Genomic DNA, 19,749 nt, shown 5'->3' with positions numbered 1-19,749 from the left:
ATGAGATTTGAGCAGGTGGGGTGTCCGTTCAACGTCACAACTAGTTGGCCAATAAGGCTTAAGTAGGTGGGGCTTTCATTTCACATTGCATCTACCTCGTTCCTCTTGTAAAACAAATCTACGAGACTAACATACGGAGGGACTGTGATGTGTTGGAAAAACAGAAACCAATGGACTGAGTAAAAGTGCTCTACGTTACAACTCTATTTCACGTTCGATGAATCACTGCGATTTATCATGACAAAGTGCTTTACCATTTGTTTTATAATGAGTGTCCTTCGCCCCCGGCAAGCTTCACTGTATTCGGCCATCTTGACGCTCCGTTAATAACTAGCTGTACACGCTAGCTGAGCTGCCACCGCCTTCTATCCCTTCACACCACCAGTGTCACTTCGTATGTTCGGCACATTGCAACATTGGACGGACGCTAAAAATTACGACAGTAAAATCGAAAATGAAGAGGAGATTCAGTACTCATCGCTCAGTGCGACTCTTCGTGTTATAAACGGCCAGAATACGCTCTAGCTAATATGAAAAAAGGTGAATGCTTTTGAAAATGGCAAGATGTTATAGAACGTGCTACAAATATTTTGATCTATGATCAGGAGTATGTTTAAGCAACCATGAGGCCTTGTTTGACACTTGTAAGATACGCCAACTCGCTGCGTCCGAACTGCAGACTGAACGTTAGTAGCGAACTGTGCAGAACACGAAAGGCAACCTCACGGACGGTGTGCTCAGAGACGAGGAAAAGATGGATCAAACCAGCAGGCTTTGACACTGGTATAAAGACGTTCAACAGCCTCACGAAACAGAAGGAGCCTTTGTTGTTGGCCCGGGAGGGAATAGCAACGTGGTAAGGCAACGTAAAGTTGTCCTGACATGCACACTGTAATGATTTTAGTTTGTTTTTAGTTTAACATGATCTTCTGTTGATATGTGCAGGTATAGTTGTGGACCCACAGTGTATGATGATTCCCACCTCGGCCATGCATGGTAAACCTGTGCAAAAGAACTGAAACTAATGATGATTAGTGTAACTAATGATTGTGGTTAGTGTTTTCTCACCTTGTTTCAACAGCCTGATTCAGTTGTGGCAAATACTGAGATGTTCGTGAACATTTTGTAGGCATTATCCAGTGTTTTCTTGAGCTGGGTTTGTTGTGCCTGCCTTATCTCTTTACTTTTGTTTCTCATATTAAGCTCTTATGTCAGATTTGACATTCTGCAAAGGATTTTAACCAGGCTGTTTGGAATAAATGTAACGCATGTCATGGTCATCACTGACATCGATGATAAGATCATAAAGAGAGGCCTTGAGGCAAGTGCATTTCAACTGATATATTTGTTTCAGCAATAACTACTGTTGATTGTCATTCAGAAGTATAGACTATAAATTGTAGTATATTAAATGTAAAGTCATACATCATGACTCTGTGGAATGTTTGCAATTCAGTTTATTCTTGTGTTCTCCACAGGAGAACATCTCACCATTTGTAATTGCCAGGATGTATGAAGAGGAGTTTAAGAAGGACATGCTGGCACTGAAGGTTTAACACCACCCGCAGCCACACACATGTATGTCTCATATTCGTGTTGTCCTGTATTTACAGTTACATTGCTCATTGATTGTGTTGGCTAGGTGCTTCCTCCATTTGCGTACATGAGAGTCACGGAGAACATACCTGGCATTGTGGCCTTTATTGAACGCATCATCAGGAATGGCCATGCTTATACCACGGGTCAAGGTTAGCCCAGGTTCCTTCTGTGCTAGATCTCAAAGCACCAAACATTCAGTGAGCTGCAAGTGCTTCAACCTCATGCATGTCCTTTGACACAGGGGATGTTTACTTTGATACACAATCCATCGGTAGTCGATATGGCAAGCTTGTGAACTTGAGTGGTGCTGGGGAACTTGGGGAACCAGGTACCTATATCTAATACGCATACACACATGCCAATAACGTCCTTATTCAAATGTTCCACTAAATTTAGCTATGCTTGATTTTTCCTCTCCCTCTGTTTCCTTAAATTTAAAATTTCTAAAATAGTATATTTCCACTAAGCATTATTATTATTCCTTTCATATAAAATGTTGCAGTAACAGTGCTTTTGTAGTGATGGTGTACGGATATATCCTGTTATGTGATGTACAATGGGTTGTTTCTCAGGGGGCGGGGCTAAAAAGGACCTGCGAGACTTCGTGCTGTGGAAAGCCTCTAAGCCACTGGAGCCTTACTGGGAGTCTCCGTGGGGGAGGGGAAGACCTGGCTGGCACATCGAATGCTCCACAATTGCAAGGTGAGCATGCCTTTTACTTCCTCCTGAGCTTTATTGCCAGTCTGCTGAGATGCCTGAACGCTCATTCTTCAGCAGCTGGCCCTGCCCAGTGGATGGTGAGGTCATTTGGAACATGTTTTATTTTACATTGTGTTAGATGGTCTTGTCTTGACGCCTGCAGTCTGACCTCACAGCATGGTTTCGCAGTCATGCTTCAGGTGTGGGCTCCTCAGCTCTCGGGCCTAGATGCAGATGCGCCCTGGAGTTGAAGCTGGCTCTGCTACAGCTGAATCTATAATAGCACTGCATTCTTTGCATTGTTTTCATTACACTGCTAAGCCTTTTGGTTAGGGGGAGTCCATGTCAGGTAACACTGGACGCTATATGTGATTGTTGCCATTTTTTGTTCGGCTGTTTTTCATTAACTACCGATAATTTTATCACTGTAACTCACAATACTTAATAGCACTTAGCACTTAAATATAAAAGCAACAACTTAAAACACAAAATACTGCATGTGAAATGACACATATGTAACAGTTAGCTAAATAGCATTTGATGTGTTATGCTCACATTGAGTTTTATGGCACTTTTTATATCTATAACTGTGGCAGCTTCTTTTTGTCAGCTGAGATGGCTGTCAGCACCACTTCATACCTAACTGTCATTTTTGGTGTGACCCTGCTCTTTTCTGTAGCTCTGTCTTTGGTAGCCAGCTGGACATCCACTCAGGAGGCATAGACCTGGCCTTCCCTCATCATGAGAACGAGATTGCTCAGTGCGAGGCATACCACAAGTGTGACCAGTGGGGGAATTACTTCCTGCACTCAGGTAAGCAATGTAGCAGTAGGACGGTTCTTCTCAGGGTTTGTGTAGTAGTATGGAACCTCACTCCTCAAATGCTGTTGAAAGTCCTGTTGTCTGTTGCATAGCTGCATCTGTTTAGGTGGTTATTTGTAAACTCGTAGCATTCATGTTAAAGCCAGAAATGTAGCTAAGTCATTGCATTTATTTCATTTTCACTTTAATCTTTTTTAGGGCACCTTCATTTGAAAGGCAGTACAGAAAAAATGTCAAAGTCATTGAGAAATTATATTACAATAAAGGTAAAGATCTCTTGAGTTCACTACATGCATTGATATATATGTGCTACCAAGGTACCTTAGTTACTCTAAAATTAATACAATTATTTAGTGCTGTACCAGGTTTTATCTGTGTACAGTAAACCTGTCATAATAGTGATTGTCAGTTTATACTTTTATGACTTTCTCGTTGTCTCTCTGTCACTCTCTCTCATGTAGGACTTCTTAAAGTCCTACACTGCCAATGAGTTTAGGCTGTTCTGCCTTTTAACCAAATACAGATCAGGTAAGCCTCAATTGCACATGACGGATACAAATAACAGATCAGCTCAGCTATAGAAGCTTCAGACTCCCAGGTCTAGAAAAATCAACTTCTTAATCAGAGCTAAAAAAGGAGCAGCGAGCAGATTTCCTGGACTCTCACGCAGTGTCACAGAGCTGCTTTCTCCACCGCCTCCTCCCATAGCAATCGACTACAGCGCTGCCAGCATGAACGAGGCTCAGTCCACGCTGGCCTCCCTTTCTGCCTTCATGCACAGCACCCAGGCCTACATACAAGGCCACCTACAGTGCCAGCCCGTGCAGGAGGCCTTCCTGTGGGAAAGGTAAGGCTGCTGTATTGAACGTGCCTCACTCTGTGGAACTCAAAGTACTTTCCCTTCATGTTTCCCAACGTTTTGCTGTGCTATGCTCAGGCTAGCGGCCACGCGGACCAACGTCCGCGCGGGGCTTGCAGATGACTTTGACACACCAAAGGCGATGGATGCGATCATGAGCCTTGTTCACCACAGCAACTGTCAGCTTCAGCCTGTTTCCAAGGTAACCACATATGGGGCAGATATACTTGACCTGCTTTAAAAGATGTCCTGCCGTTTGGGTTTTGCAAGTGCTTAACACAAGCTTATTTCGGGTCTGTCTCCAGCATTGAAAATTTTCACAGTGAGAGAGAGTCTGTGCAAGGCCATACACTCACCAACCACTTTAATAGAAATACCCATCTTCTCCCTGTACTCACTAGCAACTTTAGTTGGTGCACCTTTTTTATAAATTTATTTTATCAGTGTGAAAAGAGTGTGGACGGATGTTATTTGGATGGAGGCTATATAACGCCTCATTAACACTGATGTTATAGAAGTATTCTGGTTGCTGTTGAGCTGGTTTATCAAGCAGGGCTACTGGCATTTTTACATGTCACTGTCACTACTGGTTTGAGTGTTGTGCACTAAAAACATATCCAGCAATCGACCACTCATGAAAGGCAACATGATGGCCTGTACTAACATTAATGTTGCTAATAAGGATAAGCTGCTAATGACATCAGGTTAATAGGTGGAAACTAACTTCCATTAATTATAAGCAATGTTTGTCTGTTTGGTCTGCTGTTGTGAGAGCCAAGATTAAAGGTCCCGCAGATCCCATGTACATTACCGCTTATTAAACATCGTAAACAAAAGCTTAATGCTTGTTTTCAGTATACTCTGTAAGTTAATGTCTCTTCCTATCTCTTTAAAGGCTGATGGAATCTCTCGAAGCCCAGCTGTCTTTGGTGCAGTACTGTCTTATATTAGCAATTTCATGGATGTCCTTGGAGTCGATCTGCTGGACAGAAAGGTCAGACATCATTGTTGCTTTCAGTTAAACTCCTCGTCTGTGGTTATTATGTAAACATGGTAGTTGGGAAGAATTATTATACTTTGATGTAAGGTATGTCAAGTTAAATTTAGATGATTTTGGGCAAATATACCTTCTGCTGCATGGCAAAAACAGATGGTTAACACGGTGAGTTATTGTCATCATGCAGGCAGCACAGGTGTCCTGATTTACAAATCCAGAGTTTTATTTCACCCACCCTATTTCAACTCAGCTGTACATACAGATACACATGTTCATGTATATACTATTATTTCTTACTTACAGAATAATTTGTCTTGTAATATTCCATCGTTGTTGTTTGTCTAATATACATCACCAACTAAAATCTTACATGGCCATTAAAAAAAAACAAAAAACTTATTGTTACTGAATCAGTTTAACATGCTCCAAAATCATAAACTCAAAACCTCAAAAAACTCAAAATGTTCCCACTGATGTTCTACCTCAGGTTAGGTTCGTCTGTACCATCATTAGGGTTTATTCATGACTTTCTCTTCTCCTGCAGGAGTCTCATGCTGCTGACTCATCCGGCGTCCTCCACAATGTGGTGGAGCAGCTGGTGCGTTTCCGTAGTGAGGTGCGAAACTTCACCCTCTCGGTGGAGGACCGATCCCCTCAGGACCTTCAAGCCAGTGCCTCACCCCAGAGGCAGAAGCCCAGGCCAGACAGAGCTCCCTTACTGCAGGCCTGCGATGCCCTAAGGAAAGATCTGATGCCCTTGGGAGTCCAGATTAGAGTAAGACTTCCTTTTACCTTAGTAAGCAGGACAGAAGTTGAAAGAAAAGATTTTGTTGATCTAAGCATCTTTTTCGATGGACGACCCATTTAAAGTTTTTTCCTTTTACGGAATTCTACACAGACATGCTGAATGTTCTGTGATTCTGAAAAAGGGTTTTGAGAGGATGCTGTTAATGTTATTCACTTTTATCTTTACCTTCAGTTTGTGGTACCCTTGGTACCTATCTTCTATCAGACACGTTTTCCTAAATGAGACACATGGAATATGAGAAATGTGTTTTAAAGGTTTCATAGTCAACTTTGTATTTCTTTCTCACTGCATATATGCTGAGTCATGAATGAAATATAGTTCCCCAAAGATATGATGCTGTATTTTACATAAGACTTCAGCAGACCACAGTGCAAGCAGACAAGAAATACAGACAGTGCAACAGTGCAACTGGAAAATAAATCCAATAATCTACACAATAAACCATATGCTGCACTATACAATAAAATATACAACTTGATTAAACAATAATTAAGCCAAACAAGTATTTAAGTTAGAATATAACTTTCTTTGCAGTTTCTTTGCATAGTGCACTGTTTAAGAATGGTGCATGTTTGCAAGTGTTCAGTGACGAGACATATTGCTGGATTCTGTCACGTATGTCTTCTGATTATAGGACAGAGGGACCACGTCTACATGGGAGATTACACAGCAACCCAGAGACAACAGAGACAAGGACAGCTAGACTTTCTCTGAGCCTAGCATGGACTGCTGCACCAGACCAGTCTTGACCAACTTTTTTGTTAACTAGACTTTTATTTTGGAAGATCAAAAATCACTTTGTGACGGTCTTCTAGTGAGATCTGACCTGAAATAGTGAGCGTGCGTTCTTTCTGCAATATCACAGTGCTCTCTCTCTCTCTCTCTCTCTTTTATATATTATATATATATATATATATATATATATATATATATATATATATATATATATATATATATATATATATATATATATAATGTGCCCACAATGACACTGGAGCAGAAACGTTTTGTCAGAAAGGGGCTGAAATATAAAGCTGTTCTGTTGTCATCTGACTGACTTATTCATGATTGTCATTGTCTTAACATTTCCTAAACAAGCACAGGCTAATTAAGAGTCAAGAACATATATTGAAATTTTTTTGAGGGGGGTGGTTAAACAATGTTATCCACGATTTTTTCATGACTCTCACTCCTCCATTCCTCTTCAGTTTTCCCGGACAGAAAGAACTGCACGCAGCCACTGGCAATTTGAATTAAACTACAGATTTTCATCATCACATCAGTGTGCTTTGTCATATGTGCGACAAGTCACCCATGTGACGACACCGACCGGCTTTAGGTTGCACAATTTTTGAGTGGTCGTTTTTTAACTTTCGTGAAGTTTTTCATCGCGAGGTTTCTGTGGCGTCATTGCTTCAAGGGGGAAAAAGTTTGGGTTGAAACATCATTGATCACCTTAAATTGTTGCGGCTTACTGAAACTCCTTCGCTTAATGGACAGTTTGTTGGACTGTAAAATAGATTTTAGTCGTATATTTCCACAACCAAAACCGTAGATTAATTGAACCGGTTAAGTTAAACTACTAAACCAGGAGCCCTCATGACCAAATTTTGACGACACGAATTTTTAGCGGAGCATGATATTTTAAAGTCCGATACAATATTCTTCTGAAACTGACCTCTTAGTATTTTATAGGCCAGCCTTCCTAAAACTGCTGGACATGCATGCACAAAGGAAAATGAGGAAGCCAGATATTAAAATGGTCATCCTGGGAGACATGAACGTCGGGAAGACCTCTCTGTTACACAGGTATACAGAGAGGAGTTTTAAAGATACCTTGAGCACAGTCGGAGGAGCGTTCTTTCTGAAGCAGTGGGGACCATATAACATTTCAATTTGGGACACTGCAGGTAGGCTTAATCATTATTTTATATATTTTCGAGATGTACGGGGTAGACGTAATACTCAAAATTTAGATCTGCGTTTGTGTCAAACTGGTGGTCTAATCTTGGAGCACCTATTGATAATGAAATGTCTGGTAGTAGATATGGATGATCACTGTTGCTGTGCCAGTTTTTAATGCTTTGGAAAATTTCCAGAATATTTTTAAACCAATGGCTAAGTACACTTTCCCAGGTCGTCTGCACTTGATTCCCTTGAACTTCAATTACCACAGTATTAGGGTTATGTGCTGGTGTGAAATTGATTCAAAAATAATGTTTAGATTTTTTTTTCTTTATTTGTGGATTGATTTTTGTGCAAGTTAAAGTGACCTGACTGTTTCTGCATGTGACATCGTGAGTAAATGCAAATGTCATTGATGCTATATATATATATATATATATATATATATATACATATATATATATATATATATATATGTATGTATGTATGTATGTATGTATGTATGTTTAATTATAGCAGCCCATTTTGTCTTTAAATCTCAGAATTATAAACAATGACTTCCTACTCTGAACTTGAATTTACTACAGTTTAATAAGGGTGACACTTGTGCTGTTCTTGGTTGTTTTGGTTCACACAGTACTGTGAAACAGTAGGGAAAATACAGTCTTTGACAAGAAACATTTCCTTAACAAAGCATAACTGAAAAAAGAGAAAAAACTAAAGTTGAAACTTTTGCAATACTGGAAGTCCTATAGGATGCTGGTACTTTCATATCTCTTTGGTTAACACAAGCAAGGTTGTCCTATTGGTGATGAATGCACCTGGGGCTAAGACCCAGAGAGGGACTCCAACACATCCCAGAAAGGACATCAGTCTCAGTTCAGAAATGGGCAGTTTTTGCATCCTGAAGAAACATCTAAATGTTATATGGAAGGGATGTGGAATTCTAATAGTATATGTTAGAGAAACCCAGTAATACATAAGAAATTCATCAGCAGGTATCCAGTCTTGCACTTAAAGCAAATGGCACCTCGGACTGAATCCTGGCTATGCTGGCCTGTTTAACTTGATTCTTTATTCATCTGTGATTTGTGACACATGAACTTTTTGAACTTTTTGGCTTATTCAAGTCAAGTTTATTATGTTGGCAATGAATTAGGAAGCAGATATGCAAGCAAGCCAGAATTGCAACATTACCCTTGTGATCTCCCTGGGAATTTCTGTGAATGCGTCCTTCATGTTTGTACAGCGTGGGGTTTCCTGAAAGCACAAAGCACAAAACACAAAGCTCATCATTAAACGGGAGCACGTGTCAAACTGAACTGTCTCTGTCTCTCTCTCTCTCTCTCTCTCTCTCTCTCTCTCTCTCTCTCTCTCTCTCACTTGCTTAAAATGATCTTAAAACTACAATGCTTTTGGGAAACGGGGCCCTGCTCAGTTGCTGCTATATACCTTTGGCACCTGACTTATTTATTTTTCCCCAAGCTTTAGCTTTTGGACATTTTCTGTGTACACTGATGTAGTCAGTGTCTTTTCATTTGAGGCATCCTGTCTTCCTTAATATTGTTCTCTTTTGTCATTAGAACAGATTGGTTTAATTACTGGTAAGAGGAAACTCAAAGAAACTGCTTCCCTTTATTGTAATTGGAACATTAAGAAGATTAGGCGAACTATACCTGTAGCCTGGTGGTTGACTAAAATGCTGCTTGATTCTAAATTTGGAACTCAGGGAAGTACTGAAGCATTGGGCACGTAAAGGGAGAATGGACTTGAAATCCATGGGAGAGAGTTGTCTGGCACTCCAACTGACATGAAGAGCATGAAATCAAGGATAAGGGCAAAAGATAATATCCTACATTACACCTCGAGTTGAAGGAATCTGCCCACCAGATGGGGACTTTTAAATTTCCCTGACTTACTGGTTGCCCCCTCCCCCCCACCTTACTAGAGGACTGGCAAGAAATCCTCTGAAATGAGATTTACTGTGTCTACATCTCCTTTGAACCAATGTTTGTCTTGACATCTGACCTCTGCCCCCTCTGAAAGGTCGTGAGCAGTTCCATGGCCTGGGCTCCATGTATTGCCGCGGTGCCGCCGCTGTCATCCTCACCTATGACGTCACCAGCTGGCAGAGTCTTGTGCAGCTCGAAGAGCGCTTCCTCTCTCTCACCGACTCGGCCAATGGCGACTGCATCTTTGCCATCGTGGGCAACAAGGCTGACCTCACGGACGCCTGCGCCCGGGATGTTGCACCCAAGGCCGTCAGGCTTGAGGAAGGGGACGAGTCTGACCACCTGGAATGCCCCACCCCCCCGCACACACCCACTGTCCACAAACAGGTAATGAGAGAGGACGCTTTGGCGCTGTACAACCGCATCATACACTCTAAGGTGCTGGAAAAGCGTACCAGCCCACCGGCGGAGGACGTGTGCTTCGAGACGAGTGCTAAGACAGGCTATAACGTGGACACGCTGTTCGAGACGCTCTTTGAGCTCCTGCTACCCTCCATCATCTGCACGCAGACACAGGTTGAGTCACCCACTGTGTGCTTGGAGGACTATGAGGAGATGAAAAAGAAGAAACCTGTGTGCTGCACGTGAGGAGCGGACAAGTGCGAGGAACCATGCAGGAACCACTCAAGGTGATGGACCTGGGTCGTCACTATGGGTCGTAACTCTAGGTTAGCATTTTAAGATAATCTATGGTCTGTGGCCATAACAAATCCCAGTCATAACTTGCACAAAAGCCGAGAGAACTGACCGCAAGATGAAAAAGCACCATCCAGCAACTTGGCGAGGGTGTAATTTTTTTTCCAGTTTGAGTAGGGGGTTTTGCTGTCTACTATCACATACTGATCACTTTCTCTTCTCTCTCTCAGACATTTCCACATTGCAGCTGGTCACTACAGTGGCACTTAGTGCAGTCATAAATGTGTGTGTTTGGAACATGTCTGTGGATGCTACAGCAGGGGCTCATTTAAACTGAAGTTACTTGAACTTTTTTTTTTTTTTTCCCCTCCTCAAGTTTAAAACCAAGTACAGTGTGTATAGCAGAACAAAGCAATAGAACATCCTTTTTGATTTTTCTTAAACCATTTAATTTAATTTGCACCTACTGTTATTGAACTGTGAAAACTAGCATTTTAAAAGGTACTGCAATTAAATAAAGGTGTATGGTGTTATTTTCAGTCAATATTAGAAGTTTTCTTTGCAGTCTTCAAATGCTTGACTGACTTTTTTTTTCATTCCCTTTTCTGTTTTAACCCAGAATTGTTGAATTGCCCTCACTCAAAACTACGTCATGCCCTTTTTTGCACAAAAATGTAACTTTGTTGTTTCGCCTGTAGAGGTCACTGTATACATTGACGAGGACACCTTAGTAACGGTTTTTGTGTTGGTTACTTAGATAAAGGTGCATCCTGGTGTTCAGCTAAAATGAATTGTGGACAATGTTTATTGACTATAAAATGAATTGGGATTAGGAGAAAAGTGTAGGCATTATATCTCATTTGTAAAGCCTTAACTAAGAACTCAAGTGGAGTATCTTTATTAGATGTTATGATAAACACATCTGCATGTCCATTATCTTAAGTCTAAAATGTTCCTCTGGCTGACAACGAACCAGATCTTAATGCAGACACACAGTTCATTGTAAATTATAGAGGAATTCGGAGATGGACAAATTGACATGACATATGACTTCTACACAAAATTCACATCTGCTCATAAATTGGGCAAATTCTCCATATCCAAATCAGCTTTGCAGGGGACAGATCCCCACAGGACATCACATCACTTTTCAGTGACAGGATCTTAATCTATGAATTGCTGTTATGGTAAGTACCACAGTAAGACCAGTATTGACTGATTGAACACATTGTCTACTGTGTAATCTTATTTTCTTGTGCACATTTTTTGCAATTATATGTATAATTAGGCACTAAGTTCACTAATTCTTATTAGTGAACTTATTCAAAACAGGTTAAACTCTGCTCCTTTGTCATATATCAAGCATAATGTCCTGGCAAACACAGATTCTTGATTAAAAGGCATGGATTCTAGATCTGAGCTCGTACATATTACCTTTAATACATATGAATGAGAGCTGAACCATTACAACAGGTCTGTCTAAAATTGAATGCAGACCTGAAACTCCCACAGTCAGCATTTGAACTTGCATGTGTACGTTCTTGCACACCACAACCACCAGCTTGTCTCTGGTATGTTGGAATCAAACTAGATTCAACCACACAGCCCACAGACCCCTGTTTAACCATAAACACCCTATTTCTTTAGTAGGTTAAATGCTATAGACATAAAATACACAGCATCCTTCCATGATAAATGCAAGAAATTCTCATTAGGTCTGTTGTCTTGGTCTTGGGTCATGCTTTTTATCTCAAATCACTTTGCTTTCTCTTTGTAACTTCTGTTCAAAGAAATAGCACAGCTATAGCTTGACTTTTGCCTGCGGAAAGTCAAAATCTAATATTTGGATCTAAAACAGATATATGGGTTATACAAAAATAATACGTACAGTCCCTCTATTGGTAGATACTAACTTTCATAACTTTCACCTACTTAATATTTAACAAAGAAATAAGCCAATCAGTTAATTTGGCATTTAATATATGCTAAACTATATAAACAGAACTTTCCTAAGAAAGATTGACTGATTTAATTGATAGTGTAGACATTTTAAAAAATGTAATTTTTCCTGGGCACAGACTACAACTAGCCCAAGATTTGAAACTCTTATTAAATATGTGCTCATTTTGAAGTTTCTCAATCCAGTCGTCATTCCACCACGAGATCCACATTTTTGATCCAGTCCTCCATCCTACAACACCAAGCCATTAAGAATGCAGAATACCTGGAATAGGCATACTAGGAACTGAGTTTGAGTGCATATATGGACAGCTTGGTGGCCTGGGATGAGAAACGCTGGTGTAGACTGTCTGACACTGATTGTTTCTCATAGCTCCCTGCCTTCTTGTTGTCCCTGTTCCTGTATTAAAGCCCATGATTGGCTTTTCATGTTCCTGTATTAAAGCCCATGATTGGATTTTCATGTAAATCACTCTGGGAATCTTTAAGTCCTACTCTAATGTGTGTCACTGACTTCAGTCTCAGTGTCACCTTTTAGCAAAATAATTGTGGAAGTCTATATGTATGACCTAATGCCTGACCTTCTGTTTTTTAAAGTCTTTGGCATCTGAAGATGGAGAAAACAGATCATCTAGCCAAATACTCCGTTACCAAATGTAGCTTTTAACTTGGAGTGAACAGATGTTGACAAGCAGTTAAGTTGTTGGAGAGTGAGTGAATTTCTATGCCTTTGTGACAAATAATTCTAATAGTTTGTAGAGGATTAGTGTCAATAGGCCTAGTTGTAACTATATGCCTTACACTTCATAAATAAAGGGGTGAGGACAGGACAGTTCAGTCACAGATGTTTTTTATGCCTGTATGTGAACTTGTGCGATACAATTTGCACATGCTCCACACAGGGGGACACTCCCTTCTCCACCCATCCATTCTAGTCATACACACGGAGGCTTATAAGTGCAGAACTGTCACTTTAATGACATTCAGCGATGTCAAACTTGTCTTGGGAATATGCCATGTGCAATCAATAAAGAACAGCTGTATTATATATCAAATTGAACCAACCCTTCAGCAGTCTATGCCTGATATGGATGACTAGAATTAGATGAACTCCCTCATGTGTAAAGCACTGGGTATTTGTTCTGATTTGTAGGGAGCCTACTGCATAACATTTATGCAATTATTTGACAATGAGGACAGCTGTCCTCAAATAGCAGATCTTGTAGGGCCAATTGCTGCAGGGAACTTTATGCTGATCAAATTCCAGCTGCCATACATTTCTAGAAGGACAAAAGACTCCATCTAAGCAACTGGATGGGTACTCAAGGTTACACATTTACATATCTCGGCAATTTGTTTATCCAAAGTTCAGCCAAGCATACAAATGCTGAAAGAAGGTGGCTTTGATCTCCTTCAAAGAGACTTCATGGGTGACGGAGTGTCGAACACATTTCTGTGTTTAACCATCAATACTATGATGGAAAAAATTGTGTAGTTTCAGTATATGAAGGACCTCTGTCCAAGATGTAGTGTTTCTCTGGAGACATTGTATACTTCACTACAATTTCTACATCTTCACTGCAATTTCTACATCTTTTACTGTACTACACTGCAGTTATTCACCCAGAATTTTCTTCAGACTTTCATTATATATATATATATATATATATATATATATATATATATATATATATATATATATATATATATATACGCACACACACAGTGGTGTGAAAAAAATATTTTTTTTGCATGTTTGTCACACTTAAATGTTTCAGATCATCAAGCAAATATAAATAGACAAAGATAACACAAGTTAACACAAAATGCAGTTTTTAAATGAAGGTTTTTATTATTAAGGGAAAAAAATCCGAACCTACATGGCCCTGTGTGAAAAAGTGATTACCCACTAAACCTAATAACTGGTTGGGCCAGCCTTAGCAGCAACGACTGCAAACAAGCATTTGCAATAACTGGCAATGTGTCTTTTACAGCGCTCTGGAGGAATTTTGGCCCGCTCATCTTTGCAGAATTGTTGTAATTCGGCCACATTGGAGGGTTTTCGAGCATGAACCGCCTTTTTAAGGTCATGCCAAAACAGCCCCAGACCATCACACTACCACCACCACCATATTTTACTGTTGGTATGATGTTCCTTTTGTGAAATGCTGTGTTACTTTTACGCCAGATGTAATGGTACATACACCTTCCAAAAAGTTAAACTTTTGTCTCGTCAGTCCACAGAGTATTTTCCCAAAACTCTTGGGGATCATCAAGATGTTTTCTGGCAAAACTGAGATGAGCCTTTATGTTCTTTTTGCTCAGCAATGGTTTTCATCTTGGAACTCTACCATGCAAGCCATTTTTGCCCAATCTCTTTCTTATGGTGGAGTCATGAACACTGACCTTAACTGAGACAAGTGAGGCCTGCAGTTCTTTGGATGTCGTTGTGGGGTCTTTTGTGACCTCTTCGATGAGTCATCACTTTTTCACACAGGGCCATGTAGGTTTGGATTTTTTTCCCCTTAATAATAAAAACCTTCATTTAAAAACAGTATTTTGTGTTTACTTGTGTTATCTTTGTTTAATATTTAAATTTGTTTGATGATCTGAAATATTTAAATGTGACACACATGCAAAAAAATAAGATATCAGGAAGGTGGCAGACACTTTTTCACACCACTAGACATATATATATATATATATATATATATAAACAGAGAGAGAGAGAGGGCTATAATCAGCTATGCAATCAAAAGGACCACAGTCCAAAGCATCCTGAACTTTTTATGAACTATCTTTATCTACAGTAGTACTACAGTACAACTGTACAGTAAACTATACACCATAAAAACTCTATAGCCTTTTGCTGAACTGAATTGGGTACTTCTGCAGTAACTCATCCATCAGCTCAGCTTTTAACCTTTCTAGACTATCAGTCCTTTTTACTGAGATTTTCTATTTTAGTCCTTGACCCTATTTTTATTTCCCTTTTACCACTTGTTCAGTGTAAGCTATATTAGACTTGCTGTGGGTTTTATGTAAAAGATGTAACCCTCTCTTCTCTTCTTGTTTATTAGATATTGCCTCAGCATTGACATAGTAACTATTAAATATACACAGTTTACATGTGAGTGTACTTCTCCTTGAATGTTCTGAAAAGCAGCTTGTATCTTCATGAAAATTATGATGATCTTGAATGTATTTAGACATTATTTAAAGTGTTCATGATCCTACTAGATTTACTATAACTTCAGTATGGAATAATATACTGTATATTGTCCTTTTCTTTGTAATGGAAAAAAGCATCCCTAAATATATTAGGCCATCTAGATCTTAACGGAAGATGTTACTTGTTGGATGTTAAAACTAATAGATCTGTTAAAGAGTCCCTGCATTTTGAAAATATCATTTTGAATGTTCTAGTGTATTTGGACCCCATGTAACTGAGGTGATAGGGAAATCAAGTATATGTTCATTCTAGCAGCTGAACATTTCCCTATTTACATCTGCATTCTAATCGGGGGTGGGGGGCTGAGGGCAGGTGGTTCGGACATTATGACTTGATAATACCATTAAGGGACAGAGTCCACAGGGAGCATCCTCCCATCTGCTGTTAATGGAGTCACGTGATGTCAGTCGTGAGCAGGCATGAGCCACTGTAAAGCTGAACTGAGTACATCTTCCAGTTCCGTGGCCCTCACCACAGTGGTGAGAATGAATGACTGCAAGTCCATCCAACTTTTTAAGCTTCATCCTCTCTAATCTTAAATCAGAGATAGTTGCATGTTCCACACAGGGAGGAATTCTAAGCCTTCGGCTGAGTGCTCCTGTATGGTCATGTCTGTGGTAGGGTGATGACATGGACACTTTGGCACTTTGGCAGCATCCTAAAACTATTCTTGTGAATGCACTCAAAGGGTCATCTGATGCATTCTCTCTCCTTTCCTCTCTCTCTCTTTCTTTCTCTCTGTGTGCGTGTGTCTGTCTTTTCTCTGTGAGGCATGTTGAGAGATGCTGAGATTACTATGGGACCTTCCTATGGAAGACAGGGAACTATGGTAGACAGGGAACTATGGGAGATATCTTTTAGGAGTGATTTATTACATTTCAGATTGAAAGCGTGCTCCTCTGCTTCCAGAGCTTCAGTCTTCCAGGTCCCTCCACACAGTCCTACAGGTGCTGCATGCATTGTGTTGCTAATGTGTTGATAATGCTTAGAGATTAATATGGTAATTTAAACCTGTGATTCACTTTAGTAATTAGTGTTTTTGTAAATTAAGACCCTAATGTCCACAGCGTGAGACTTAAACAGATTTTCAGTTTGTGGTACATTTGCTCCCTCTCTGTGTCTACACACACCATATCCATTGCAGGGTTCCTGTGTACCCAAACAATTTATTCACCTGAACATTGAGGCAAACATTATGACAACAGCAGAACAAGGACCATAAAAACAAACCTCACAGTGGACATTGAAATGTGCTTACTCTCTCACAATGAAAATGTAGTTTCTGAGATTCAAATAACAGTGTAAGCTTTGGTTGAATCGAATTAAAAGACCTTTCTTCAAAAATAACAAAATTAACTTATCTCCCAAGGCAAAAAAAGATAATCATCTGTCTAATCACCAATACTTTTTGTTAGTTTGTCTGTTGTTTATTTTATTTCCATCCAAAATGTTTCAACTACCTTTCATAAGAAAAATTAAATGAATTATAAATTCACCTCAGTAACACTTATATCTGCATGCAGAACACACCTCAGTTATCTCCAGAGTTAACAAATGCTGCACAGCCAGGTGAATGATACACAAACTCGGGAGCTAAATTATAAATGGGGTTGCGACAAAGAGCAGAGATGTGGGCAGGTGACAACAAAGCATTCACCAGTGACTTCCAGGTTGTGACAGAAGTTTCACCAGTGAATTCCAGCTTTTTCTGGCTCTTGCTATCTTCCTCCTCCATGGTTTGTGTGCTTATACTATTTGTGAGCTGTAGCTGGGTCAGAGAGTGCCCTGCAACATCCTGCAGTTGAGCCTGACAGATGGCATCAGGACATCCCCTACCAGAAGAGAGGGAGCCAGTGTGTTGAAAAGAACCCAAAAATAGTAGAAAAAATTGAATGAAATCATACATGTATGGCCAGTAAACTATGTTTTGTCAGGATTATGAAAAATTGTATCAGTACTTAACTGTTTTATTTAAGTGTTTGACATGCTTCTTCTTGTACATAATAGCAGAAATCGTCCGAAATGTTTTAATAGCTGTCACATGCACACACATATACAATGAGAGAGACTAAGAATGGAGAAATGAAAAATTGAGCATTCTATTGAACATACAGCACACTTCATAAACAAAGCCTACTACTCTATTAAGACTCTAAATTCACTCAGACTGAATTAACTACCCTATATAAGACACTTTGCACCATTGCCCTGCAATATGGTGTGTACTAGCCTACATTAGAATAGAGTACCCACAGAAGAGCCTGCCAGGCCCTGTCTGAGTAGCTGTATTGAGACTAAGCCTTCACCAGTGCCATGTTACTTTTTCCATTGTGTAAGATTAGTGACGCCTCAGGCTAATGCTAGCACATGTTGTTGTGTGGGCTAAGCCCCTTTGATTTAACATTCCAGGGCAAAAACAGAAAACAGGCAGATGTCCATCTAACACATACGGTACCAAACAACACCAGGAGCAACAGACAAGCTACCCCAGTGTATTTAATCTGCATATGCACGTGTGTGTGTGTGTGTGTGTGTGTGTGTGTGTGTAAGAGAGAGGCATAAGTGTAGGTATGAGATGTGGGTATTTCACAATAGACAGCTACTCATTTCCAAGAGGAGGTGTGTGGCCCCAAATCTCGCCTAGCCGGATAAATTCTTCTGTTTGAATACAGTAATCTTCTACAGGGGGCCAGATTAGAAAACCAATCACCGAGGACAAATCCAGTGGCAGCTGCGGTCTACAGCGGGACGCTCTTGGGTCCCAGAGAGCCGCCAGTATGGATTTATTGACATTATTGGGGCTGTAAAATGTTTTATAACCCAAAACAGATGCATCTAAACATCCTCAGGTCAGAACTGCAGCTCTGCTAACTGCCGTTCTACTCCGGATAACACCATACGCACACATGCACACGCATCGTCATCGTCAAAGAACAATTAACCAACATGTCTGGCTCTTTAATATGGGTCCGTTGTTTTGTCCTGTTGGGAACAGTGTTGCCTGCGTATTGAAAACAAGTCTATCAATAGCATACTCTTAGTTTACTTAACAGCTAGAGCAACACAACCACACTTACTCTTCACATCAGAATATTTTAATATGGGTAATATAGCTTATTAGTGCAAATTCGTATTCCAAGTGCCTTATACTCCCATAATCACAACAAATAACGAACTTGTTTGCAACGTTGTAATCTCTCGGCAGAAGGGAGAAAACGTTTACTTTAAACCGCATATAGGCTTATTTTAACCGACCTGATCATCGACATACGCCGTAAACTCCGGTGCATCAAATTCATTGCGTCCTAAAATTGTACTTGAAAGGATGGCCATGGGGTGTCGTCATTTCTGAGTTCCCATGTATTACCTTGTTGTGAAATTGTTAACACTACGATAAAAATAAAACATACCATATTCCGGTATTCCAGAATTAATCACATGATTGTAATTCTGCTACACCGAAAATCAGAAGTTATATTTGAAAAACGATATATGTAATAGGTTTATAAGCAGACATGGCACAATTTTCACATTCTCTGTGTAATGCAAAATAGAATGTATTAAATTGAGTCATGCGAGTAGTAACTACTAAATCTACTAAAATGCGATTTTCTTTGCTTTTAATGGAAAACAAAAATAATTTGTCTTAAGTTTATTGCCCGTGTTATCAGTGAAATGCATAGTCACGGCCGGAAACGCTGGAGGCAGTGTTGCTGGACAGGGACACCCAAGCGCGTAAAAATAGACCGTCATATGTCTTATGTAACACGCAGCGTGCCAGGAGTTCTGGTTGTTTACGAAGTTGACCAGTCGCTCTGACCGATCTGCGCAAATGAAAACACATGTGTCTTAGCGTTAGAATTTGTCGAAGCGTGAGCCCCCAATTTAACGTGAATGACTTGTCCATTGCACCTTAAGCCCATATTTTCTGTCTGGTAAACAACATGCTGTATTTTCAAAGGATTTGAATGGCTCAAACGATGAAAACTCTTTTTGTCATGAACCTTATTAGGACTTTATTATGCCTTGTACAAACTCAATTTACGGAAGCTTAATCGCACAAGAAAAGTGATTTCTTTTTCATGTAAACACTGTCACAAGGAATTCTGAAAAACATACGGATTTATTTCTAAGAAAAGACAATGTCGGTAGGCTATTTTCGACATTTTATTTTTGTACATTTGGTAGTCTGACGAAGAAATGCATCACACTGCCTCAGCG

General features: G+C 39.9%; 2 protein-coding genes and 1 long non-coding RNA gene across 5 annotated transcripts; 2 read left to right on the top strand and 1 right to left on the bottom strand.

Annotated features, from left to right (window-relative positions):
- Window positions 1–108: 108 nt before the first annotated feature.
- cars2 (cysteinyl-tRNA synthetase 2, mitochondrial) lies at window positions 109–7,061 on the top strand. Of its 3 annotated transcripts, XR_014118205.1 has the most exons (16): window positions 109–856; window positions 946–996; window positions 1,204–1,321; window positions 1,479–1,550; window positions 1,643–1,748; window positions 1,841–1,927; window positions 2,172–2,301; window positions 2,978–3,111; window positions 3,319–3,386; window positions 3,582–3,648; window positions 3,829–3,967; window positions 4,058–4,181; window positions 4,875–4,973; window positions 5,521–5,751; window positions 6,419–6,618; window positions 6,993–7,061. XR_014118205.1 is itself a non-coding variant. In XM_027011815.3 (15 exons), the coding sequence occupies exons 1-15, from the start codon at window positions 624–626 to the stop codon at window positions 6,485–6,487; spliced, it is 1,728 nt and encodes a 575-aa protein (XP_026867616.2). In that variant the 5' UTR covers window positions 109–623; the 3' UTR covers window positions 6,488–7,061. The 3 variants fall into 3 exon arrangements, 2 of the variants coding, with proteins under 2 accessions (XP_026867616.2, XP_081557274.1); XM_027011815.3 differs by having other exon boundaries at window positions 6,419–7,061; XM_081701148.1 differs by lacking the exon at window positions 109–856 and having other exon boundaries at window positions 946–1,052; window positions 6,419–7,061.
- A 136-nt stretch (window positions 7,062–7,197) lies between these two features.
- Window positions 7,198–10,876, top strand: LOC113578518 (ras-related protein Rab-20). Its single transcript, XM_027011816.3, has 2 exons — window positions 7,198–7,694; window positions 9,736–10,876. Exons 1-2 carry the CDS (start codon window positions 7,505–7,507, stop codon window positions 10,287–10,289), a joined length of 744 nt encoding a protein of 247 aa, XP_026867617.1. The 5' UTR covers window positions 7,198–7,504; the 3' UTR covers window positions 10,290–10,876.
- Window positions 10,877–16,290: 5,414 nt separating this feature from the next.
- On the bottom strand, window positions 16,291–19,158 carry LOC113578519 (uncharacterized). The gene is made up of 3 exons (XR_003410758.3): window positions 18,784–19,158; window positions 17,492–17,562; window positions 16,291–17,360 (listed from the first exon to the last, which is right to left on the bottom strand). It is a non-coding gene; the product is annotated as an uncharacterized LOC113578519 (long non-coding RNA).
- Window positions 19,159–19,749: the final 591 nt, after the last annotated feature.

This window comes from Electrophorus electricus, chromosome 18 (genome assembly GCF_041902795.1).
Source record: "Electrophorus electricus isolate QZ-2024a chromosome 18, ASM4190279v1, whole genome shotgun sequence".
NCBI lineage: Eukaryota > Metazoa > Chordata > Actinopteri > Gymnotiformes > Gymnotidae > Electrophorus > Electrophorus electricus.
The sequence above is the reverse complement of the archived record's forward strand: the minus strand, read 5'-3'. Positions and strand labels throughout refer to the sequence as shown.